This window comes from Athene noctua, chromosome 2 (assembly GCF_965140245.1).
Source record: "Athene noctua chromosome 2, bAthNoc1.hap1.1, whole genome shotgun sequence".
Classification (NCBI taxonomy): Eukaryota; Metazoa; Chordata; class Aves; order Strigiformes; family Strigidae; genus Athene; species Athene noctua.
The window spans coordinates 27850567-27877969 of NC_134038.1; the positions used below are offsets into that span (position 1 = coordinate 27850567).

At 38.0% G+C, this 27403-nt stretch overlaps 1 protein-coding gene across 6 annotated transcripts in view; it reads left to right on the plus strand.

Moving 5' to 3' along the window:
* Nucleotides 1-27403, plus strand: part of RUNX1T1 (RUNX1 partner transcriptional co-repressor 1) — a 117118-nt gene that overhangs the window by 74240 nt on the left and 15475 nt on the right. For all 6 annotated transcript variants that reach the window (XM_074898737.1, XM_074898733.1, XM_074898738.1 and 3 more), the window contains 5 exons: nt 3460-3641; nt 11859-12109; nt 13366-13451; nt 14080-14281; nt 23461-23529. In XM_074898737.1, coding sequence (XP_074754838.1) covers nt 3460-3641; nt 11859-12109; nt 13366-13451; nt 14080-14281; nt 23461-23529 — 790 coding nt within the window. The remainder of the gene's footprint in view (nt 1-3459; nt 3642-11858; nt 12110-13365; nt 13452-14079; nt 14282-23460; nt 23530-27403) is intronic.

Sequence of the window (27403 nt, forward strand, 5' to 3'; positions counted from 1 at the left end):
ATTACAGATAATAAATAGTCATCGAATTTCTTATCTTTCTACAAATTCTGGTTCAGAGGAAGATAAGATCATTCACCTGCAGAAGCCTTCATTGGCTGGAAGCCTTCTTGTGCACATTTTCTATATTATTATCAAGGAGGATTTAGTCTATTAAATTTAAGTGGTACATGGTGTACACGTTCAGTACTGCCAACACTGTTTTTCAGTAGATGTGCTGTGCATATTTGAGCATCGGTATCAGTATATGATTTGATGATTTGAGTTACTCAGACTCTCTGAACAAAAATTTGTCTCAATTTTTTTTCTTAAAATATGTCTGTAAATAACTTAGCTAAACTTGCCATTATAAAAACTTGCATCAAAGTATAATTGCACTATAATGAAGCCATTTTAATTTAAATTATAATACTGAAATATTTTTGTTGCTACAGTTTCAAAGAAAATAGGAACATCCAACAATGGAAAATTATTAACTAATTACCTGGAGTGAGCACTGAAATGATAAAACAGCCTTTTGGAGCTGTAGTTTCTTTTGCAGGTGCAGAGATAACATTTCCTTTTCTGGTTAGAACAGTTCATTTCAAAGTGGAAAACAGATCTGACAGCTGGGTAAAAAACCACGTTCTCCTATCCGTATTTGTGTTTATAAAGCTGATGGAGGAGGATAAGACACTACCTAAATCTTGAAGGATGTAAGGTCCAGTCCAAAACAAGAGTAGGAGAATATTCCAGACACTGAAGTGCCACATTTTAGGGGACTGTAAGCCAGTAATACCACGTTTCTTTGCAGTCATATATATATATATATATATATATATATATATATATATATATATATATATAAAAATATATAAAACATATATATATCTGGCTTCTGGTTGAGAACTGGTTTGTACCTCTCACATGTAGAGGTGTAGAAGTCTGTCTGCAGGCACCAGCAGCGATGCTGGGAGAAATGTGCTACTGCACATATACTGCACATTGACAGAACTGCTTCTGCTGTCAGAGCTGAACCTCTGCATAAGTCTTTGTGTCCAAGGCCATTTTGTTTTTAGAGTCTGTATCAGTATGCTTGAGTTGCCTTAGGAGCCCGATCTCTTCCTGCTCACAGTAGGGAGAATGTCAGTTCTTCATTCTGTATCCAGCTTCCTAACAACTAGTTGTTGTGTGTTCAGGTGACCAGAAGCAGTCTGTACACTTGACCTAGTCGTAGAGAGGTCCTGATTCTTCCAATAAACCAATTATTTTTTGCTACATGGTTTGATAAAGATTGTTTATAATAATGTCTTGAGCATATTGAAAGTACTTGTGTTGAACTAAAAGTTTACAAATCCTGCTTTTCTTCAGTTTAAGTATTTGTCCAAATGTTGCTTGATGCCATTATAAACCCAATTACGAGGCATAGTTTTCTGTAATAACTTCTATAATAACTTTCTATAATAACTTCTAAAAAATTAAGAAACTGAGTAGAGCCATTTTTAATACATATATTAAAAGTTAAACATGTCTGTTCTATGCACAAAAAAAAAGTTCAATCCATTTAAAATAAAATACACCTTTATCAGTAAATCTTCATGTTTATGGTCAAAAAGCAAGAATGAACATTTATTTAGGAGAAGGAAAACAAATAAAATAAATCAATTTTCTTGCTAGCCAGTTCCAAAATTTGGTTGTCTCCAGGAGTTAGGAGTGCCCATGTATGAAATAAGTCCCTTTTGTCTGTGATAGTGATAAGGAACGCTGTTGGTTTTGCCTTGATTTCTCACCTGCAAAGTGGGGACTTCACATTTCTACCTCATAGGCATGCTGAGATGTGCTGATGCATCTTCCAAGTATTCACCATTGTTAAAATCCTAGGTCTGATCCTATTATTTTCTCTAGATATTTATTCGTAAATATATGTAAACTTCAATCTTTTTCTGACACATGAGGCAGTTTAGGTAGTTGCATGTCTTGATTTTGATTCTATGTGAGCTTTTAAAATATAATAGTGAAATGAAAACAAGTGCATTCAGTATCTCTCTGTTATGTGGTATCCCTGGACAAAAATGTGACTATAGATAATAACCAAAAGAAGATATTTCTTTGGTAATTTCACAAAATATTTGTGTTCTGTGGAGGTTTGAACGGACTTCATGTTCCGCAACCAGCTCTCTTCCCAACCTAAGCGATAGCAATTGCTGGTCTTTTTTTCACTGAAAAGTTCATACGTACTGACCCCATTCTGGCATTTTTTGTTGCACAGTGGGTCTGCTCTTATGGTACAGCAACAGGTGCCCGAGAGTTTGCGATTTGTAGAATGCTAGCAGAGTAATTGACTGAGATCCTGTGCCCAGACGTCATCCAGAACATCTGCCTGTTGTGCTTGGTCCCCTGCACACTAGTTTCAGAAATTTTTTGATTTAAGAAATATTTTTCTATTTAAAAAAAACAACCTGATGAGAGTTATTTCAAAAGCAGAGGACCATTGGAGTTCTTTGTCTTATCTCTAGTTACTAAAGGTCATGAAATTAATCCAGTACTAGAAAATCCTGAGGCAACAAGTCACTGTGCACTAGTCGTGGAGCAAGAGAGGTCAAAGCACATCACGTTATGGCACAAATAAGTAAGTAAGAAATGACTGGACTATCTTAGTATCAAGGTATGCATGTGCTGCAAAGAAAGGAAGATGTTTCACAGTATGTGTAACTATTTCCACCAGGGGGAAGGACATACAGTTCTACCTTGGTCCCAAATCTGGCAAGAAGTAGGACTAAGCATGACCCCAGTAGATGGACAAAATGTTGCACCCATAGATCAATGAGCATTTTCAGTTATCTTTGAGTCCTGGTACTCTCCAGCTCATGACCCCAGTCCCAGTGGGGCTCTGAGAGGAGGGTTAAAAATACTTCAAGCTACATCTGGCTAGGAGGAGTGTCATAGCCCTCTGAGTGATTAACAGAAGCTCTGGTACGTGAGATTTTGTTGTAATCTTTATATTGATGTGTAACTGCAAGTGTAATGGGAAGGCTGAGGGCAATCCTGTTCTCCTTGATTTCTATGTACTAACTGCAGTCTTAATGGGAAACAAATATTGAAGAAAGTTTGTCACTTGTTCAAAACTGCTGCTCCATAGGAACTCAGGTTTTGGATAGTAAGAAAGGCAAAGAAATCGACCAGGGCAGTGCTTTTTCCACTTTTAAAGATGTGGAACTCAGACCTGGTTTTCTCCAAGTGTTTACAGTTTTCTCTTCCATTTTTAGTATACTCCCATCCTTCATGCATACTTACCACAGCCATGACCTGACACCATAAGGAGGAGGCTTGCTTTCAGGCAGCTAACCACAACAAACCTAATTGAGGATGCTTGCAACAGGTTCATCTCAGAGCAGGCTTTCCTTTGATTTTCTGATTTTTTTGCTACATCTCTGTTGAAACTGCCTGCAAACCACCCTCTTAATGTGTGCAATGCTCTTGCAGGCCAATCTGCCCCTGCTGCAGCGGGAGCTGCTGCACTGTGCAAGGCTAGCCAAGCAGAACCCAGCCCAGTACCTCGCCCAGCACGAACAGCTGCTTCTGGATGCCAGCACCACCTCACCTGTTGACTCCTCAGAGCTGCTTCTCGATGTGAACGAAAACGGGAAGAGGCGAACTCCAGACAGGTGAGCACTGCCGTGCCTTTCACATCCTGCTCAGAAATGTGGGTTGAATGTGCTGTGCTCACAGTGAGTGGGAAGCATGTGGGTGGGTGTCTGGGGGAGCTGGGATGGTGTTCCCTGAGTGCTGGTCCTGCCTTCGTTACAGCTGTGCAATAGCCAAATTACCCTTGTGTGTGTATGGAATCATTGGATGGTTTGGGTTGGAAGGGAACTTTCAAGGTCATCTAGTCCAACCTCCCCTGCAGTAAGCAGGGACTTCGTCAATTAGATCGGGTTGTTCAGAGCCCTGTCCAACCTGACCTTGAATGCTTCCAAGGGTGGGGCATCACCAGCTCCCTGGACAACCTGTTCATGTTTCACCACTCTCATTGTAAAAAATGTCTTTTCCTTATATCAAGTTTAAATCTACCCTTTTCCAGCTTAAAATCATTACCCTTTGTCCTATTCCAACAGGCCCTGCTTAAGCATGTGTACATACACATAAATATATATATATATCTACATATACATGTACAGATTTGTCTCTGTGTATCTAAATGAAATACATGCATACACTGATTCAGGCAGCAAAATCGCCCGAGGACCCACTGTGATCATACCCACATAGAAGTAATACTGGCCAGCCAGTAACCCTACTGTTTGATGCATAGTATTTCTGTGCAGCATAAAGTGGTGAGCAGCAGATCACTCCAGCTCTATATGCAAGTCCTTTGTATTTGAGGTTTTGTTGGACTAAACAGTAAATATGGGGAAAGTGGCTCGGCACTTGTACTGGGAAGTACAAGGCAAGCTCCAGAGTGCAGTCAGGGCTTTGACTCCTTCTGCTGTGCCATGTTTCTATATCCATATATGCAATATGCATAAGGATATTTCTTCCAAACAGGAGAAATGTTCACTGAAATCTGTTTTGTTGAGGAGCTGAGAAAGAGTCCATGCAGAAACAGGGCGAATGAGTGCATGTGTGTGAAGCACAGTAGTTTTAGGGATATGGAACAGTTTTTCTTATTTGAATAAAGTTCTTTGTTTAGTGTTACAAGAAAAAGACTCTTGTGGTTATCTATTTTTAACTGTCTTCTCATGATAGTGTTAGAAATTCAGTTAGCATATACATTTTACCATTGCAAGGCCCAAATATTGGATTTTTCTAAGTTATGTTTGCCATGGATTTTATAGTGTGGAAAACTTCTATAACACAGTTCTGCCAAATGCTGCTACCTGCATGCCCAAGGCATGGCAAGTGCCCCAGTTATCTTTCAAATGAAAAAAGTGAAGATTTGCAAAGTCAGGAAGGCTTGCGAGTTTGTATAGGTAACATTTTGTCTAGGTACAGGCAGAGATAGCACAAGAACAAAGAGAAAACAAAGTCTGAAAGCTCATAGTAAAGTTTAAGCTCCTTATAACCCGAAGTGAACAGTAAAAATTAAAGTATCATAGTCATTAGATAGATGAAAATGTGAAGGTATTTTAAATTAGTTTGTTTTAGATTGTGTTTCAGGGAAATCACTGTGGACCAGCAAGAAAATTAAAATACCAGCACAGAAGCTTTTTTCTGTGTACTCTCTTTTCACCACTTTTCCCTGACAACTAGGACAAACAAAAACAGCTATTGGTGTTAATGCAAACCTGCTAACTGCATCCCAGAAAGATGATTAATTTTCAGACATTTTCCATGTAGATTCTTGCTCTGTGCAAAGAGATAACATTTTGAAAGCTGAAATTTAGCTCCCTGGGGCAGTTCTTCTGCATATCCTCAGTTTTTGCAGAGTAGTGGACCAAAATGTCTGTTAAGAAGGCTTCTTAAAATCTTGTGAATAACTTAAATATCAGCATGCTGTAGTTCAGTGTCAGTAGCAGACACGGGATCTTTCCTACAAGTAGGTAGACACACATTAAATTATCTCAGAAGCTCATGAGGTCTTGCTTGACAGAGAATACAGAGAAGAGGGATGTGGCTTCCTGACAGCCTAGATAGCTTTTTTTTTTTTTTCCCCCCCAGTTAATAGAGAGCAGTATTACTTGTTTCTCCCATAAGGCCACAAAGGAGAAACGGGCAATAAAAGATTTAGTTTTCTTCCTTAGCGTTCTGGAATAATACTCCCCCTATTTCAGAGCCAGTTTGACAGTGCTGAATTTTGGTTATTTTGTAATAAGTGCGGTCTCACCTATGGTACCTTCAGTCCTAGTTGCATGGGAGGGGATGACCACCCAACACTGCACCTTAGTGCAGTACAAGAACTTAGTAATGAAAAGACCCCATATTAGTTTTATAGCAAAAAGGACATAGGAGTAGCCCATAAGGGGACCAGCAGATCAGAAGAATATTGGATTTTAAAGTCAGTCTTCATCTTTTAAATAAAACTGAGGCCAAGACCTAGAGGGATTTAAGTCTGGTTTATTGATTTTGTTCTCAGTTTTTCTTTTTAGTTAAAATACATAGGTGCTCTTGAAACTTGGAAGGTCTCTACTCTTGAGCAAGTGCCTTTGGCTTCACAACTAAAGCCTCTTAGGCTCTGTCCAGCTCGGATAGCCTTTAGTTCCTGTCCAGGTACTAATGGAGCTTTTGGGGTGAGGGGTAGACAGTGTTTAACTTCCAAGTTGTGGGTAAAACCCTGCATTTGAATTCTCAGGGTCCAGGGAGGGGCTCTAATGCAGGGTGTCCCGTTGCTCTCCATGCTCTGAGGTTTAAAAAGCTATCAATTGGAAGCCTCTGTTGATAGCTGCTTGAAATTAGACTCCTTAGTTCTGGGGAAGTGGCATTTCAGAAAAACCCTTTCTTTCTTTTTTGACCCTGAGATTCTTTGCTGTCATGAAAGACATGGAAAGAGACTGCTCAGCTGGAATGGTGCCTCGAGCTTAAAAAATAATTGTTTTTTTGCAGTATTGAACAACGCTGTCACTGGTTAGTCACACCTACTTCTCCATTGACTATGATTAAAGCTATACAGAAAAAAATATACACTATTTTTGGCTGAATCAAGTTCAGTGGAGTTGTCTCATGCACTCAGGAACATTTGTACTACAGGTTTAGTCAAAAGATGAGATCCTGTTGGAGAGGTTATTTATTTACTTAGGTCTATTATTCATTATTTATTTATTTATTTAGTTAGTTAGTTAGGTCTTATTTACTGAATAAGAGTTTTCATACCTTTTAATTAGGATTATATAAGTAAATCAACCACAAAAAACTGTCTTCAGAATCAGAGCATGCCTAGACTGAGTACTGAAACCAAATACTTGTCTGACTTTATATTCATTACACTATTAATTATGTCAATTGTTTACAGAGGAGGAGGAGGAGGAAGCATCTGGAAATATATGTATACACACACACCTTTAGTTTAGATATCTTAAGTAGCTTTCTAATATGCTAATAAAAATATAGTGGAAAATACGAGGCATCCTTTAAGAACAGGATTTGCTGTTGCTCTGTTGCTAGAATATGGAAAAAAAATACTAAATGGCAGCATACTTTCAGGGGAACTAAATGCAGTTGGAATAATTTTTGTTTGGAGATATGTCTCTCAATGAAGTAACTTGTGGTATCTTTTTCGCTTCCCGAGGGATATGAAAATATATATATACACACACACATTATATATAATGTGTATGTAATACATCTCTCTCATATAGAGATGTGTGTGTGTATGTATGTGATACACATATATATTAGAAATATATATACACACATTTTTCCATATTTACATTCTTCGTTTGGGCATGGGTAACTGCACACAGTTGATTCCAATAGAGGTAAAATACAGTAAGGGATTAGGCAAAGGAAGTGGAAAGTGTGTGTTGCACGTAACCACCCCCACCCTGTGATTTTTTTGTTAAAGAAAATCTACATACAGTAATTTTTTTCTGCTTATAATTTCAGACCCTTTTTTGCATATGCATTTTCCAGTTCTGGTTATTTATCTGCATATCCAAGTCTACTGTATGTGAGGTTTTATAGAGCAATCTGACAGCAGAGCTTCGTGTTTTACTGAATGTTTTCTTGGTGCATATGGTCTGACACGGATGAGCAGCCACGGTGAGATTTTGGAGTATATTAAACTAGCTCATTAAAAAGATCAATCTGTTTCTGTAATAACACTGGGAACCATCAGTCACTGCAAGAGAGAAAAACTGACACCTGAGGAGACAACACATTTTGGTAATTTGTTCATGACATGTCATGAACAAAGTGTTCACTATATTTTGTTTACAACTTTTGGAGTTTATATTCCACTGTAGTAAAGCAAAGGAACTTGGACCAATGTGAGTATTTATTTCAGTGAATGAATGCTTAGTTATAAATAACATTATTTTAAATTCGTTAACCACAAAAGACTTTTTGCTAATTAGTCATCCTTTGAGCTTGCTGGGAAGGGCTCTATGGCACATGAGCGTGTCATATACTGACTCTACATTTATGACAGCTGCTTACAAACTGGATACAGGATAGTAAGAAAATCTGTTAGAATAGCTCTGAGTGAGAAGAAAACAAAAGTGGCCATGATTGTTTTGTGACTTTAGAAAGTGCTGCTGTGCTTGCTGTACCTTTGGCACCCCTGACAAGGAATTGGTGTCAAAGGCACCTGGGTACAGAGACTGACCTTGATAATTCTGTTAGTTAAATCTTATTTGAAGAAGCTCTTTCACATCTCAATCAGTTGAAAATGCTCACAGCTCTTATAGCTATGCTTCTTCTAAACTACATGTATTTATGAAGAATTTTAAAAGTTTTATCTTAATATGAACTGTTAGCAAGGCAATATTAATATTTTCTGTAACATAGTATTTTATATATATATATAAAAGGTATTTTATTCCAGCAAAGCATTATCACTTGTTTGGTCATCAAGACTTTATTGGTGGAAGCCCAGTTTAAATCAAAGCATCTTGCACAAATAGCAGATGAATAGCTTTGCCTCCTTCTTGCAAGCTGACTTCGGTGTTCTTTGAAATTGGTATAATAGTCTTGATCAGATGAAACAATTTTCTAGCCAAGGCAGTTTTGCATAGTCATATTTTCTACCCAGGAAATTATCCATAAATTGCAATAATTTAAAACTGAAATGATAACTTAGAAACAGCATAAAGTCTGTTAAATTGCTACAGACTAATGATCTATTCTCCTATCTTTATTTAATCTGAGTAAATCATGACTCCAGGTAAAATGACCCTTGCATGTTTATAGCTGAAGGACCCCATCTTTATCATATTGTCAATTTAAAAAAAACCCAACCCAACAGTGCTGATTTATGTGCACGTCAAGGAAAATGTGACCAACAAGATCAAGAAAAAGAAAACCAAGAAAATGTGTCCATTAGGCTTTCTACACATTTAGTGTTACTTCCTCTCTACAGCTTGTTGCTGCTTTGCAAATTCAGATGGATCAGATATCAGATTAAATTTGTGCTGGCTTTGGATTTGGAACTAGTACTCATGGGTCTGCCAGTTACTGTCAAACCAGAATGCTTCCTCAGGCACCTGGGGAAATGCTGCTTTCCCAAGGGGGTGAGACCTGGAAGAACATGTAGGACTGAGATCAGAAGCAGAATACTGGGTTCAGTTCAGAGCATCTGAGTTATGGCACCCTTCAGTACTTTGCCTTTTATCACTATAGTCACTATATTCAGATATAAATTTGCTAGTGATTGTTGTTCTGATGAGACTTTGAACGTTGTTACCTTTTTATATATTTTATATGGTCAGAAACACAAAATGAGCTTATGTACAGTCACATTCTGGTATTCTGTTAAATAATTGTTTATTTGGTCAGTGCAGAAAATATAACAATAAATTGTAGAATTCAGGTTTTAAGACCCAGAAAAGACCTGACAGCTGTTGCTCAGCATAATAACAAAAATAAGAATTTACTTTCAGTAAATGTGTTTTCAGTGGTAATGTTAATTTCTGTGTTAGTTAAACTCCGGGCTCTAGAAGAAAGTGGATATGCTGGCGTGTTGTCCAAGCTAATGCAGTGCATTCTGGTTAAGGTAATTAAGTAAAAAGCATTCCTAAAAAAACCCCGCAAAAGTACCTGTGCAGTAAGGTGCAAATATGTGCAATTGTATGTAAACAGGATTTTTAAAATCTAATTATAGTGCAGAAAAGGAAAACTGGATTCCTACTTGTCCCACTTTTCTGGTTTGCTTTTCCTACACTGGTCAAAAAAAGTCAGTGAAGTTATTTAATGATTTATAGTTTCTGATTTTTTTCCCCCATCTTAGCTAGAGATCATTCTAACTGTAACACTAATGAACTTTGGCAAATGAATAGCTTAGCTTGTACGTTAAGGAAAGTGTGGTTTTTGCTTGCGTAGTATTTTTACAATCGAAAGACCTGGACATTGAGCTTGAGTAGATGTGTGCAAAGAAAACACACACCAGCAAACTAAATACCAAACTTGTCTTGGAGAGTTGTCAAAAATATCGCTGCCCATTGGGAGTTATTGCAAGCAGTTCCATTGTGCCAAAAGCCATTAAAAATATACGGTGGTCCTCAGGTTTTCCTGATGAGGAGTTTTCACAGCCATTCTGCGTTTGCTTTGGAACAAGGTACATACTCCACTTCCACAAATAAGTCTTTTATACCTCTGCCCAAAATTAGAACAGCTGTCCTGCTGTATTGGTGAAAGATTCTCTCCTTTTTGCCAAGTTAAGGTATAGTAAAATATATATGTCTGCAGCTTCTCTGGCATTAGTGACTGCAGTGAGGTCCCTGGAAAATATCCTTACTTCTTCTGAAAACAGCACAACCCATCTTTTAATTTCCTGCTGGTAATTGCAAGATCTTACTTTGATCCTCTCTCCCAGTGGATATTGGCAAAGTTTTGGTTTCATCCTTCCTCTCATTAACATTAAAAGAGGCCTGTTGAGGGGCAACAATTAATACATTGAGTGTTTCTCCACACAGTCCCTTGAGGTTGGTTGGCTTGTGGGGGAGGGTTTGTTGAAGGATAGGTGGTTTTAACAGCAGGCAAACAACAAAAATAGATCAAATTTACCTTCCTATCAAAGTGACAAAAAAACTGTGTTATTATTAGGAAGATAAGTTATGCCATCCGTAAATCACAGAGGAGAAAGTTCTCTTTTAAAAAGGCTGGAATATATCATCTCTTTAGTAAAAGTTTTTGAAGAGAGGGATGCAACCTCAGCAGTGTGGTATTTTATATCTAATAACCTTTCTGTTCAAAGCTAGTACTTTGTAGGTTTTGTTTATTCCAGTGGCAAAAAATCCACAAACTTCAGTGAAATGAAGCTTCCCTAAAAGGAGTTGTGAACCTGTTTGAAGTAACTCTAGCCTTTCTTTATTATTTTAATGGAAAATTAGTTCAGTGTGAGTTCCAGGTTCTCAGGCAGAGGTGCAAAGTAGAGACGGCTTTGGAACTGACACCTCTTTGGAGCTAATTATGAACTGAATTAGTGAGTATCTATAACGTAAAAAACTGCCCTTCTTCTGATAACTCTTTAAAGTTGCCTGAACATAGAAGCCCTGAGAGTAATGGAGTGGGAAATCTTGACCGTTATCAAGGACATGAGTCTAACCACATCTTCCTCCAAAATTAATGTCAGTCACAGCACCTTTGACCTAAATAGCCCAAATGGTTCAAAAATCCCTGAAGGAAGCATTTCTCATTTCTCATCATCTAGAGTCATTCTTGCCCAAAGTCTTGGTGTGACACTGATCTTGATGGGCGTTACGTATAGCTGAGCTTCAGCACGCTGACACACATTACCTTAAGACTCTATGCTAAACATATTTCTTTAACAGCAAATTTCCCCTAATTTACTAGATGCTATAGCACTACCGAAAGGAGGAATTTCTTGGCCTCTAGCTTCATGTATTAGTTGATTGTTTCAGCTCTGCAATAACGTGTGTATCCATCCCATCAGCTGGTGATTTCAGCAAAGGCTGCTTGCTTTTCAGTCCAGCTCTTTAAGCCGCTCTGCTGGAAGGCTCACCCTGATAGTATTTCTCAAGTTACAGGGATAGTTAGACAAGGTGAATGTGTCCTTTGTATATTGTGAATGAGCAGTGTTACGAAACATTCTTGAACACCACACACTCGGAGCAAAGTGGAAGAACAGAAATGTTCTGTAGCACCACACGCTTGGAGCAAAGTGGAAGAACAAGCTTTAGTTCCTGAAGCTGCACATACAGATGGGGGTGTGTACTCCCGAGCAGCTCTGCTCACTAAGTGAATTAAAGTTCCTTTGCTTTGTTTTTCAGAACCAAAGAAAATGGCTTTGACAGAGAGCCTTTGCACTCAGAGCATCCAAGCAAGCGGCCCTGCACTATTAGCCCAGGCCAGCGGTACAGTCCAAATAATGGCTTATCTTATCAGCCCAATGGTCTGCCTCATCCCACCCCACCTCCACCTCAGCATTATCGTTTGGATGATATGGCCATTGCCCACCACTACAGGGACTCATACAGACACCCCAATCACAGGGACCTCAGGGACAGAAACAGACCTATGGGTAAGGCATGTTGACTTTCTGCATTGTTTTCTTAGGTTTTTCTTTTCCTTGTAATTATATTCTGTGTTGTGAATGTTTGGGTTTTTTTCTAATTAAATCTACCTGCCATTCAGATATAGCCTTTGTAACTGTTTGTCCATCTAGCTGCTTCTAATAGCCTTATTTCAGATTTATATTTGTAAAAGTGGATTGAATTTTGTCTTTGCTACACTCTAAAGCAAGAGAGTCAGAAGGAGGAGGAACCAGTGCTTTCACAGCTGCGTACGTGACACGGACACTCAGGTATCTGGCAGGCAAGGATAGGTAGAGCCTTTTATTTTTCTTGTAATGCCACATTTATGACAATAACAGCACGGATGTAGCTTGATTTCAGCTTAGACTAGAGGAAAGTTATTAGACTTTGGAGAATTGTTACATGTGTGACATCTCAAGAGTGTGGTGCAGCGTGGGGATGTCTGCAGAGGATGCAAACAGCAGAAGCTCCAACCACACCCCACACAGCACGTTTTGGTTTAATGGGATGTCTGATGCTTTTGGATTTGCCTGGCTTGCTTCACATCTGCACTTATTCTCCCTTGTTTTAAACAAATCTTCAATAAAAGAGGAACATTTACAAATATTCAGCATCTGTATAGAGGAGGCTAAACAAAGAGCAAGTGTCGGTTCCTCTTGAGTGTTGATAATAAATACTGGCTTGGTTGTATCATGTTGTCAGCTGCTCTGATATATGTGCTACATTTTAACCACATGTTGTTTAAACATCTGTGAAGGGATGAACCCTTAATGATGCTCTGTTGACATGGTAGTAATTACTGCATTTAGCAAAATAACATTGAGTTTATACTAATATTTTTTCAACTCTGAAGTACAGCTAGTATTCAGTATATTGAGTAACCAAATAATTGTCTTTCTGACTTCTTCAAGTAGTGCAAATGAAAAATTATATATTGTATTATATTATGTATTGTATTATATATTATAATTTTATATAGTCAGAAAGAGTTAGTTCCATTTTTGAGAGGTCATCTTGCAACCTACAGAACTTGTGGAATTGAAGACATTAAATGGAAAAAAGAGTAGCATGTTATGTGGGGACAAGTGCTAAAAAAAACGTAGAGCAAAGTTTTTAAGCAGCCATTTATTTTTGTGGTGGCATTTCTGACTAGACTAGGTAATGTATGATATTTGTCTCACAGGTTCTTCCCCCCACCCTGGGGAATCCTAGCATGGTAAAATTATTTACTCCTTTTTGGCAGGGTTGCATGGCACACGTCAAGAAGAAATGATTGATCACAGGCTAACAGACAGAGAATGGGCGGAAGAGTGGAAACACCTTGACCATGTAAGGGCTAAATGTACTCTTATGTATAATTGTCTGAAAGTAGCCTTCTAGGATTGGAATTTTAAATTTTTCTTTTTAAAAAATCTCAATTCCTGGACAAGTTTTGAAAGCATTGGTGATTAAATCAGAGGTCTTGTTGTTCCCTATTAGGTAACTCATGCCAGGCCTTGCTGTTAAGTGCCTACTGCAGTATCCTGATTATTACTGGCTTCCAAAAGGAGAATGGTCTCTGATCTATAAACCCTGAATCTGGGACACATTGGATTTGTTCTTTGAATTTATTAGCTCTTATAACATTTGTAGGCATCAGTTCTGGACCAGATCTCCTGGCCTCTGTGGTGCCATGTGATACTAGTGGTGGGACTACAGTCTGTTCAGTTTTTTCCCCCTTGTCTTAACCCTTTCCCCCAGAAATCCATATCTGTACAGTTTAGGATCACCAGTTAAACAGGAGTGGATTATCATTCTTAAGATTAGAATTTTTCAGCTGTATTTGAGATGACAGGGAGAGACTCCTTCATTATTAAAACGCAGGCATCCAGCACATTAACGTTTTCTTTATTTTTTTGTCAGTTTATGAATAAAATGTTCTTTTCTGTTTCTCTGCTCCATCCATTGCTGTGAACAGCTGTTAAACTGTATAATGGACATGGTGGAAAAAACTAGGCGATCTCTCACTGTACTACGGCGATGTCAAGAAGCAGACCGTGAGGAGCTTAATTATTGGATACGGCGGTACAGTGATGCGGAAGATTTGAAAAAAGGCAGTAACAGCAGCAGTAGTCATTCCAGACAGCAGAGTCCAGTGAATCCAGATCCAGTTACATTAGGTACAGTATCGTCATTAAAAATTGTTTACCAGTCCTCTTTCAGCTCATCTAAGTGCTAGGTTAAGTTTGTATTTGTTCTTCTGATTCTTCTTCTGTGGTAGTGATGAAATATTCTCTGCTGACTACTGAATTAACTATAACTGTTATGCCCTAGTAGTTGTGTTTACATGTGGAATGGCTTGGATTTTAAGGTGATGCTTGGTAATTTGCTTCCATTCAGCAACGTCTGAGAGTGGTGGGGTGGGAGAACAGATTGTCATGTAGGTATGGCAGAGCGGTGAGATGTGCCCTGACTCTCCATCCCTGCCATCTCCCTCCCTTACTTGCTTGATTAAGGACATCTGTAGGTGCTTCCGTATTGTTAGCACTGCGAAACCAAGAGCTTTCACCTTCTCAAATCAAATTACTTAACTTGGAAGTTGCCTTTCTAAGGAAATGGAGATAAAAAGATAAGGACACTTCTTAGATGTACTTGGTTTCCTTATAAGAAAGAAATATCTGGGATGCCCACAGGCATGCACAGATGATTCTCCTAGGTCTGTGTCCACCACTGCAGCTCACATAGATGTGTCTGAGGTACTTTGGGTACTGCTCAGTGTGTAGTTACATGGAACTGCTCAAAACTTAGCTCAATCTGCAAAGCCCACTTATAAGGAGCAGACCAAGCAGGTGAACTTTCACCCCCTGCAGACCTTCACAGTCAATCGCACAGTACCTCACACCACTACTCTAAGATGACTGCCATATAATAGCAAGCTTTTATTTTGTGAGCATGGTGTGGTAAAGAAATGCATCTTGGTGATACCTTTTTATTGTTCTTTGCTCCTCTTAAACGAACAGCAAACTATGATTGCTTGTCTAATATTTATCTTCAAAAAACAAATTGTCCATATCGAGTGCCATCTGCTCAAAATCATCATTAGTAGAATTGAAACTATATTTTATTTAAAGCTGTGTTTTTTTCTTCTTTGCCCTTAAGAATAATTTATTAAATCTACAACTTATTTAACTGTAAATACAAAAACAGGAAAAGAAATCTAAGGCCCTCTCCATCTTCCTTTTGATAAATCTCTATAGAGTTATCACGTGCCTCTTGATAACAAACAAACTTTTTTTTTTTTTAAATCTGTGTCAAATGATCTGAGTCAATAGCTCTATAAATTAGCTTCAGTCAGTGAAAGGAAGGGTTATGGAAATGGTGTTCCCAACTTCACTAATAAGTCTAGTCCTTAGAGGAGCCCTTCTCAGAAAGAAGCAGTCAGGTAATGGTTTCTATGAATAGTGTTAAACTTAATGTAAAGGAAGACTCATAAATATGGCATCTGAAATGTTGATCACATCTGCAGCTTCAGGAAGAACACTTGTGATGAAACCCCTAGATCAAAATCAGTGGCACCCTTCTCTATTAAATCTATGATGCAAAAAGAGCCAGGCCATGGGGCTAGTAAGTATAGTTAGTAGGTAAAAAAAAATTAAAGGAAACAAGAGTTTTTATAATTTCCCCCAAGAAACTGGTACTCAAGACATTTATCACAACTTTATAGATAATAGTACAATCCAAGAAAAATAGTCATAACCACATCAACAGCAAAAAAAAATAAAATGAAGATCAAACCTACAATTAGATCTCAGCATTATAATTCTGTTTCTGTCTTTGTCAAGATAAGTTACTCGAAATGGCAAAGTCTGTTTGCTTACAAAGACGTTATATGACACATTCAGCATTGGATATACCACTCGTGTCTTCAGTACTGTGAGTACAACCAAACTGGTTGGAGTGAGTCCATTTCATTTTTAGATGTCCATTTTGGTTATTTGGCTTTAAAAACTACTTCCAAGAGTCATGGACACAAAACTTGGATTGCTTCAGTGATGTAGCTTCCATGCCAACTGTAAATATTGCTAATAAGTGTTTTTATGTCTGATACATAAGGCAGAAAATACTTCCTTTGGTGTCTATGGAAAGGTAATCCTTATATTTCCTCAAATCTGGTAGTAATCTAGTTAACAAAATGAAAACTCCTAACACTCAGAGATATAATAAAATTGAAGCAATGTCTGTGAGACTTGAGATGCTGTCCTGTTCAGGGCTTTTAATTTTAGTTTTGAAGTGGGGAGGAAGGGGTTGAAAAATTCCTCCAATATTTTAATTAAAGTTCCACAACATGTAAATATTGGGTTTTGCTGCAGGGATTCTAAATGTCAGTGATTCCCCTTTGTACTTTTTTTTTTTTTTTTAAATGAGGTAATCCACCCTTTAAATCCATCTTGTCATCTCCACTAGGAAGAGGAAAAAAAAGGGGGCCATATGGCTACATTGTCTGTGCCTTTGTTTCTTTTTCTTTATGATTAAAATATCATCACTGAAGTGATAAGTTCTTGCTATGAACATTATGCCACGGTCTTCATAGATAGCTCTTGCTGAAAAACTCTGAGCTGAAATTCTAATATAGATAGTTTGAGTCCAGAAGAAACAGAAGAAAATTCTGGTCGTCATTTAAAACCAGTAGGTTTGTGTCAGAAGATTTTTGTGCTTGGTTTAATTTGACAGCCATGTAAATCATTTTGAGCTTGACAGTTTGCAATATCTGATCGATATTTTTCTGTTGGTATTTTTAATTAAGAAATCAAATTAAATATTTGATCATTTTTTAATGCAGTGAAATTCAATACATGCATTAGCCAGCTACAACAGGTTACAAGCTCTCATTATTCTCTGAGAGTGTGTTGAAGGTAAGATGGGGTCCATTCTTTTCAGTCTGAATAATACATGTTTATGAAAGTCTGAAAATGGCTCAGACTTTATATATATTCGTTTGATGAACTGTGATGGTCTGTGAAGTGAATAATACATCATCCGACTCCTCCATTTCTGCTGAAGAATTTCAGTACTACATGCTGCAGCAGGACTGCAACTTTCATCCTAATAGTGAATAATTACACATATCAGACATTGTATACTGAAATACTCACAGTCGGATAAATTAAAGATGAGGGTTCTTCAACATCATGGGTTATAAACAAGATCTATAACCTTATTGAGTGCAGCTGTGGCTCTAGATAAGTAATGTAGGAACACATCAGACACTCTGCAGTGATGTTGATACTTTGTGTCTGTTGACTTTATCTGAATGGAAATCTTACAAAATACAGTTTGAAATATCCAACTGAAGAGTGCCAATACCTGCAGGATTTGCCCCAGGAAGTCAGGATTCTCAGAAGTGTATGAATTTGTCAAAAAACACACAGGTTAGCCATTTCTTAACACATTTTAAAATGTTAACTCTTTCAAAGCTGGTATATATTTTATCGAAGGTTGTTCACCTTCGTACTTTCAGTGTTAGCCAGGGCATTCCTGCCAGTTCATGTCTCTTCATGCTGTGATTATAAATTCTTCCCAGTTCCATTTGCAGATAATCATAGAATACCAGATTGGAAGGGACCTCAAGGATCGTCTAATCCAACCTTCCTTGGCAAAAGCACAGTCTAGACAAGATGACCCAGCAGCCTGTCCATCTAAAACTTAAAATTGTCCAGTGTTGGGGAATCCACAACTTCCCTGGGGAGATTATTCCAGTGGCTGATTGTTCTCATTGTGAAAAAAATTCCTCTTGTGTCGTCAGAATTTCCCCAGGAGAAACTTGTACCCATTACCCCTTGTCTTTTGCAAGTGACTCTTTGTAAAAAGGGAGTCTCCATCTCTTTTGTAGCCACCCTTCAAATAAAGAACAGGGTGATAAGGTCTCCCCTAAGCCTTCTTTTCTCAAGGCTGAACAAATCCATTTCTCGCAGCCTTTCCCCATATGCCAGGCTTCCCAGTCCCTTGAACACTTTTGTGGCCCTCCTCTGGACCCTCTCCAGCTTGTCCACATCATTTTTGCACACTGGGGACCAAAACTGAACACAGTATTCCAGGTGTGGCCTGACAAGCGCTGAGTAGAGTGGGGTAATGACTTCTTTGTCTCTGCTGGTGATGCCTTTGTTGATGCAGTCCAGCATCCCATTGACTTTCGTTGCCCCTGCAGCACACTGTTCACTCATATGTATTGTGTTGTCCAGCAGGAGCCCCAGGTCCCTTTCCACAGAGCCGCTCCCCAGCCGGGTAGATCCCAGCCTGTGCTGCACTCCTGGATTAAGTTTTCCCGGGTGCAAGACCTGACACTTGTCTTTGTTGAACTTCATAAATTTCTCATTAGCCCACTCTTCCAGCCTATCCAGGTCTTCCTGCAGGGTGGCTCTCCTTTCCAAAGTGTCCCCAGCACAGTTTGGTATCATCATCAAACTTCATCAGGGTACAACTGATCCCATCATCCAGATCATTTATGAACATATTAGTGTTGGACCAATATCAGTCCCAGGGAGACCCAACTTATGACAGGCTGCCTGTTTGAACAGGAGCTATTTCCCACCAACTCATGTGCGCAGCCTGTCAGCCTGTTCCCCACCCACTGCACAGACCTCTTGTCTAGACCGTAACACATCATATTCTCTAGGAAATCAGCATTGCTGTAATATGCACGGTATTCTCAATATGAGCCAAGGGAGATGATATGAATACCACAGTAACATTTATAACTTGTAATTCTAGAACGTAAAGCCTCTGTAATACTGGTCACTGATGATATTAAGTATTGGTCTTAATCCACTCACTGCACAGGAGGTTTGGGCTGGATTGTGGCATACTGAATTATATGCCATTAGATAGGGCTACAGCTGCAGAAACATTGCACGATTGTATTCTTAGTTTTCAGCTCTGACTTGATCTTGGTTGAGAATGATTGAGTAATACAGTAGCTGTGTGGTTTTCCTTTTCTTATTCTTTTTAAATGAGAACACGCAATTTCGCATATGTTCAAGGAGTGTTGCAATAGCCACAGAAATTTATTAGAGGGCAAAGAAGGGCAAGGATGTACATAAAAATACTTGAAACTCATGCCCCTGACAAGGTTAGCAAAGTAGTCTCATTCAGTATTACACTTTTTCATATTTGTATCTGTATGTTTCATTAATTGGAGTGGAACACTTGAGTTTGACTGTTATAAACAAGGCAGTGAATATTTGATATTTGTTCCTCTGAGAAGTTTTTTCTTGTCTGTCCCATGTAAGTGGTGTTACATGTCTTGTATGGTAGAATGAAGCAAAGCTTGCATATGAAATATGAATGGCATATAAATGCATATAAAAGCACATATATATATTTCATATATGAAATAATCTATAGCTCAAGGCTGCTTATATGCAGCTTTTATTAATTTTTAGCTCCAATGTTCACTATGGCATGTAGGGTATTGATGTCACTGCCAGTATTTTCCTAAATAGAATAAATTCTGAAAGATCCTCAAAAGATCAGCTGTTAATCTCCGTTTCTTAATATTTTGTTATTATAGACTTGGATGTCATTGTCCAGTGATAAAAAACTTCAATTCTTTTGTATTGTCAACCCATCTTCTGTTCCTTCTTTCCAAATATGGATTAGGCTTTTTGAGACTCTTGAACACATCTTGTCCTTTTAAGGTTTTCTACTCTTATTTTCTTGGGTTTGGCCCTTTTATCCTGTGAGAGTTCATATCCTTTATTTGGTGCTAGCTTTTTATCTCAAGTTTCACTTCCCAGACCAATATTTATTTTTGCTTTTACAACTCTCCACATCTCTCTATTTCAGTACATTCAGCACCTATTCTCTTTATCTTAAAACCACCAAAAATAAGCCATCTACAATATATTTCTACTCATTAGACTCCAGAAACCTGGTTGATCAATTAACTGCTGATGATTCTTGTGGTTGAATGTGTTCTTGAAATACACCAGGGCCCATATGGAACCCCACACCATATTGTAACAATATGATTTTTGGGGGGTGAATGTTTTCTTTCTTATTAAAAAAAAAATCAAGGATAGACTAAAAATAGTACTTTTTCTATATATTTTACAAAATAATGTATTATGTTGTTCCCTACTCTTCAAAAGAATGCAAGGCTGAAACAGAGACCAGTTTTTGTCTTTTCATCATGTGTATTCTTAGCTCCAGTCCAACATCTTTCTTGCTGAAAATCGTATTTCACATTAAAATTGAAAAGTAAAAAAAAATAATATTTAAAAATCTATTTTATTTTTACGTCATTTAAGCTCTCCACAGACAAGTACTCATTACTCTCATGTGTATGTGCTTTTTATTTTCCTTGTTTGGCTTTTTCATCAGGTTCAGTAGGAACCAGACTGATTATCAGCAAGTACTTTTAAACCACTCCTTGCCATGAATTTCAAGTAAATTTAGTAGTGTACATCCCATTGTTCTACATCATAACATTGTTTCATTTTCACCGTTAAAACCCTTTTGTATTATGTCTGACCAGTAAAGCTGTTATCCTTTTCTGTATGAGCTGTCTTATCACTTGATTCCTAATTTTGTTTGATTTCATTCTGTGTCCTTCCAGGTAGAATTTACTGTGACTTCTAGGTGCTGCAGTTAGTCAATATAATGTGTTTTTCTCATTATGGGTTTTTGCAGTTTTGCGTTTGGTATTTCAGGGACTTCACTCAACTGTGTTATTTTTCGTTTGAGTTTGCTAGATGTCCAAGTTAAGATTCTTTGCGTTTTAGTGAACAAGTCCTGTGATTCTTAATCTGGAGATTTTAAATTGAATTCAGATTTTTCATCTGAATGTGTTACTTTACCTTAAAAATACAGTAATATAAGACATATCCTTTAGTCATGTCCTGTAGTTTAGCCCTGAAGATTGTTTTCATGGACTCATCACCACTGACTAAACAATAGCCATGCTAATAATTTTTTTATTTTTTTTTACTTGGGAAATATGTTTTCTATTATCTTCATAAGTGCTTCTTGTCTTTTCTTATGTGCCATTCCAAACTATGGGAAAGTCTCTTACAAGCTCTTGATTTCATTCTTCTTGCAGAGGATCCCATTCCTCATGTAAATAATTTGTGGTTGGAATGAGAGCTTGATTGATGTTTATGTTTTGGAAGTTTTAACAATTAGTTGGCAATCTGGTCATTTATGTCATTGAATTCCATTTTTGGAAAGTCATGTGTACCAAAAAAATCAGCTCCACGTCTCTTTTATTTGTAATACTAAGTACCATGGTAAAGGGCTTAAATCAAGGCTATGATCCCCTTGCCATGACGGTACCTTAAATAACAGCCAGGAAAAGTCAACATAGAGTACAAAACACGAATGCAACAAACCCCTTGTTTTGCCACATTTGGAGTCTGGTTGGGTCTTTTCCTGCAGGTATTGCAGGATTACAAATAAAGAGTGTTTTAATTTTTCACCTTTAGTTTTCCTGAGCTTTCAAGCAATGTTTGCTGCTGCCGCCTCTGTCCCTGACTGAACTGGCACTGTGCCTGTAAGTCTAAAAGCCTCCAAGGGATGGGAGAAGTGTACACAATGATATTTGTTGTCTCCAGAATCATATGAGCCAAGTGATACTGAGAATTTTCCCATTTTCAGCATCAGGTCTGCAGTCCTCTATCAAGTCAATTAAACCATTGTAAATAGTTAGCTGTTTTGCAGAATATTGCGCACACCCACCCATCATTTTGTGCTCAAGAGGTGTGAAATTCTGCCTACAAAAATCCATTTTATTTTCATCCCATACTTTAGTGACAAACAGAAGAGCTGGGGAAATCCACTCAGCTGCCTGTCAGATGGGAAGATTCAGTCCACCCCGTCGGTGTCTGCAGATTCACGTGCTAGAAACTGCATCTGTGGAACAGTGCGCAGGGACTGGGATTCCCTACTTACTCTCTGCGTAGCTGAAACAGCCCCTGTCATTTCCACCTTTGTTAGCTGTCTGAAATATTAAATGTCATCTTTTAAATGTATTTAAGTTTCTGTAGCCTACTGTATATAGAGAGTACTGCATGCATATGTATGATGGTGTGAAACAATTTGCAAAACCTAATGGTTCAACCTTTTTCTTAAAAATACTACTTTTTGACCAAGTTAGCAAATTATAACTTTAAGATGCAAAAATGGATATATTTAGTAAAAATTAGTATTCAGAGAATGGCACGTGTACTTTTGTTAATGTTTCATACTCAGTCATCAAAAAGGATGTTTAATTTCTAGCAACATTTCTAAAAAGATTCAAACCTTATCTTTAATGTAATAAATCAAGTTATTTTATTTTGACAACTGAATTCTGTCACACAGGCAATAGGAATCATGGCAATGAACTTACCTTTATGTGGTTTTGTTTTTGTTTTTGCTTTCAATTTCTCCTCTGTTATGTTGAAAAATTGTTGATCGGTTTTTAAATTGTGTTTGAAAAGAGGCAGCTTTTAATCTCCTGAGAATCTGTATGCTAAATTTCAGGCCAAAGTGAATTTTCTTTCTGTATTGTCTGATCTTCCGTCTTTGAAGTCTGTGTGGAAGGGATCTTGCTGATTTCAGAGCTCTTAACCTCTGGGCCTGAGCCTAAACCCTTTAAAAAAAGAGGACGGGGGGGGGGGGGGGGGGGGGGGGGAAAGAGTTGTCAAAATGTGATTGAAATATACGCGTGAAATACGAGCTTCAGCTCTAGTGAGGTTGTTTGGCAGCATATGTATTTAGGGGCTTAACCTAAAGTTAAAGGTTCTGTTTTTCACTCATGCAGCTACAGTTGCCAACATGGCCTCAGATATGGGAAAGCATAGCTCTGAACATAGAGAAACACCCCTTTCTTTTTCTGTGGACAGCTTATTTGATCACTGGAATGACATCTTGGCTTTTATCTCCACTCCTCAGTAGCCATTCTGTTTTCACAGAGCAGAAGTGCCAATCCTGGACTGTTGCCCTCTTTCTCCTTCCTTTTCATAAACATAATGACAAAGGATGAAGCACATCACTCCCTCAGCTGGCCTCGCAAAGCCAGCCTTAAAAGCGTGGAAACTGTCATATAGGGTTGACTTGAAATGCTGTAAAATTAAAATAAAGCAAACTCATCCCAGCTTGCCTTAAGATGAGATATTCAAGTCCTAAACATTGATCTGGTCCATGTGACATTCATGAGCTACAGCCACAGCATCCGTTTTAGTTTTAGTAAAGAAAAATTTAAGCAATTTTTTGTCTGAGCAATAAGTAAAGGAAAAAGGTATTTCTCTAAGCCTTGTTCTCAAAAAGCAAGCATTGCTTATGATGCTTTTTCTTTTTCCCTCCACACCCCCTCCTCCTGCAGAATCACATCGGGAATTCCTTCACAGGCCTGCGTCTGGATATGTGCCAGAGGAGATCTGGAAGAAAGCTGGTAAGAACTGTTTAAAAACACCAGCTTAGTCTTCTGGCAGCTGCATGCAGTTGTTAATGCACTGATGTGAAGAATTTAAAAAAAAAAAAAAAAAAAAAAAAAGGGCTTACTAGTAACAAGAAGAAATTGTGTTTAATAATCTTAAACTGGAACTGATCAGGACATGAAATCATCTTTATAATAGAAGCATCTGCTGCTATGGTTAGGGGATATCAGTAGTTCCATTAAGGCCCCCTATTTTCAGGGGTTATAATGGTTTCAGACTGAAACGTGATATGCTAAAGTTTCAGTCTGTTAGCAGTTTTTTTTAAAAAATTGGGATTTTTATTTTTTTTTATTTACCTTACCTAGTTAAGGTAAGAATTCCCAAAGGAGGGGAAAAAACCTAAGTATACTTGTTAAAGAAAAACCTTCAGCTATGCACTGTAACCATTCTTAATTTTAAAAAAGATCTTGTGCCTGTCAGCCCCCAGTGAGGTCTGTGCTCATAAACCTGCAAAGTTTTTAGTGAAGGAAGCAAGATCATGTCTCAGCCATTGCTCTGGATGGTTGCACAGGAATTGACAGCATCTTCCCTGAGCTTGGAAAGCACCATGGGCAGATACTGTGGTTGTGCAGAGAGTTTTCTTCAACACTTTGAAACTCTGCCTGAGCGCAGGAGTTTCCTGGCAAGGATCCCATTGTGGTGCTGGAACTAAACCTTTGCTCTTTTGACATTGATATGAGTTTCCTTGTTTTCAGAGGGGCCAGGAATTAGCTCTTGAACTTCAGCAAGGTAGTTGAACTTCTATATGTACACTTATACACACACCCTGCTTTTGAACACCTGTGTAACCATGAAGTCTACAGCAGCTGTCTGAGCAGGAGTTAATGATTAAATGGCAAATATGCTTTCTGATCAAATCTCCTGTAACTACTTGCTGCTTTTTGGTGTATTTTAAACTATATACAGAACATATGCATAAAACAGTTATGCTGGCATATCATTTCATCGGACAAGGAGTTGTGGTTTTTGTGTGCTGTGGGTTTATCATGTAAAGTCTACATTTGTCCGTATGTTAATATTTTTTGAACTGTGGTGTTTTCTATGAAAAATTAACAAAACAATCTATGTATTTTTCTTTTTTCCAAGGAAAGTATAGCTTTTGTAACTCAGTGTCTAGAAGTATTTTTAAAGTTTGTTTTGCTGTATTTATGTTAACTTCTTAAATGAAAAATGAGAAAAAATATGCAGTTCCAGGAAATCTTAGTAAGAGGAGCATCATTCAATTGAATTTCAGGAACTTTATTCCTCTTTCAAAATGTAGGTTTTTATGTCATTTGTCATATCAGGTCATTTATGACTCCCAGATGCAGTACTATAAAAGAAAGTTTCTTCATAAGCTAGCGACACAAGTTAATTGAGGTTTTAGCTTGAGTTATAAAATTGGATGTGCATTCACATTGCATATAGCCACAAATGGTGGTATACAGGAGCTGTGACATGTCATCTTCTGAGCATATATGTTAACAGTTCCTTTGAAACAGGAGTTTTCTGTGTGGTCCTATTTCCAGTCTCTATTTTCATGCTCATGTGTGTTTAAATCAGATTCCTTGTATTAACTGAGCATGCCTGTGAACTGGAGAATAAAAACAGTCTGACTCTCTACAGGATGCATACCTGTATCTGTTACTGAGAGTAGTAAAACATATGAAAGCATACTGCTTCTCCTAAGTCATGGGCCTTCATTTTCAGGAGGGTGCACTGAAGTTGGATGTCTCATAATCAAGGCAGTAAAGGTGCAATTCAGCTCTGTAAGAATAGGTCTCTAGTGCCATTTGAGATGCTCTGTAGTTTCCTGTCTGGGGTGCGACTGCCAGACAAGAAGTCTGCAGATCTTTCACAAGTAATTTCTGCTGTCTCAGTATGGATAGCTTGGTATTTCAAATGTCCATAAAGACTGATATGTAGACAACTGAATCAAGTTTAAAAGTCTGATTGGGATGCTGAATCCATTGAAGTGAATTTGGCATAAAAATGGTTAATAAGCAACCTCAAAAGCATGTGAAAAAGGGATTAACTTTAAAGGTTTGTAGACTGATAGACTCCAGCACAATTTTTGAACTATACCAAGGTAAGTACATGCTTTAGTGATTGTTGGGGCAAGCACACAGTATGCAGCACCATGTGAATTAAAGCCATGTGAGCCCAATTCAGTTTCATACATGAGTAGAAAGGAGTCACCAGTGCCCTGATTTCACCTCACTGAATTACAGATATGTATATGAAGAGTCCAAGCCAAGTTCTTGGTGTCCCTCAGTAGTCAAGAGAGAGAGGCAGGCATGTGAATAGGATCAGTGAGATCGTAGGCTGGATGACTTGCTCTCTAGAAATAGCTATTTCTCTGTATTAAATACTGAGGTGATCCCAGGCCCACTGTGATCTGCTGCTTTAGCTTCTTTTTGTGTCATGAGGAAACTGTTTTCCAGCTACCCCCTATCACTTAGCAAGGCTTACTGTTCATGGCAGTTCAAATGGAAGCTCTGGAGTTATGAAACAGATGTGGAATGACCATACTTTGTCATACAAATACAATAAGGCCTCTGCACCTTCTCCAGGGTAGTCCTGAGAAAGAGATGGTGCATTTTCGGTTATGAAGCTGAGATAACTGATGTCACCAACTACAAATCGCCTTCTTTGCCAGGGTCAGCCTGAGAGTGAGATGATGCAAACTGTCGTGGTGGCATGGGACTGCACCCTTGCTCACCATCTTTCTTTTCTTACCTTGTGGACTGAGCCATGATGTGTGAGGGAGGTGACCAAGAGCTGGCTGTTGAACCATCATGTTGGGTTCTACACAGCAGTGAATGATGACTTGAGTACCTCTCCTGAGTTGGCTTGAAGGACCTCTGATAACACTGAGTAATGCCTATTCCACGCAGGCTGTTTGCTTCCTGGAGTTTCTCTCATGAGTTAGAGCTACTCAAAGGGAAGGAAGATTTCAATTGTATTCTTAAAATGACAGAGTGGATTTATGCCAAGAATGCTTAACATTAGTGAGAAAATAGAGGATGCAGATACATGCATCTGAGATACTTGGTTTTAAAAAGTTCCAGATTTATGTTTTCTGATACTGGAATCTAATCACTCTTCCCTTCTCTGGAAATGCAGAGAAAGGAAGAGTGCTGGTGTCATTCTTGGTCTTCATAGCTCACCATTGTCAAAGCAAATAAAATCTTCACTGTCAGCCATAACTCTTCCTGCACAGATAGTAAAGTTCTTATTGTTACCTGCAACTATGAAACCTTCATTCCATGTCTATAAAATACCTGTAAGTAGTGGAAACACTTATTTTGAGAAGATGTGTAGAAATTCAGTGATAGGAAATTTTGTCTAGATTATTTGGGTGTTCATGAGTTCATAATATATTGAAATAATGGTGGTGCATTGTGACCAAAAACCCCAACGTATTTTAACTATTTGTTTTCACAGTTAGTATAGCACAACAGAAATTCTGTTGTCAAAGTTAATGGAAATACTGAAGTTCAAACCATAGTTTATGCCAATTAAAAAGTATCAGTCAGGCATATGGCCTTGTAATCACTGTTAACGTCTTCACAGAAGCTTTGCAAAAAACCTTACGCAATATAGAAGTTGGAATATAAGGTTCTGTTTCTATATTTAGACTGAAAACAAGTAGATTATGTAGGATGAAAAACTATAAAATTAGAATGATTTGCTAAAATCTCTAAAATGTTGGGAGTATTATGCTTCTGTTTACTATAATAGTTTAAACTGGTATTTCTAACTACTGCAAACACTTCAACGTAAAACTAAATTTATATGATGTAATGAAGGTGCATCATGCCATACAAAGATAATTTCTATTCGTAG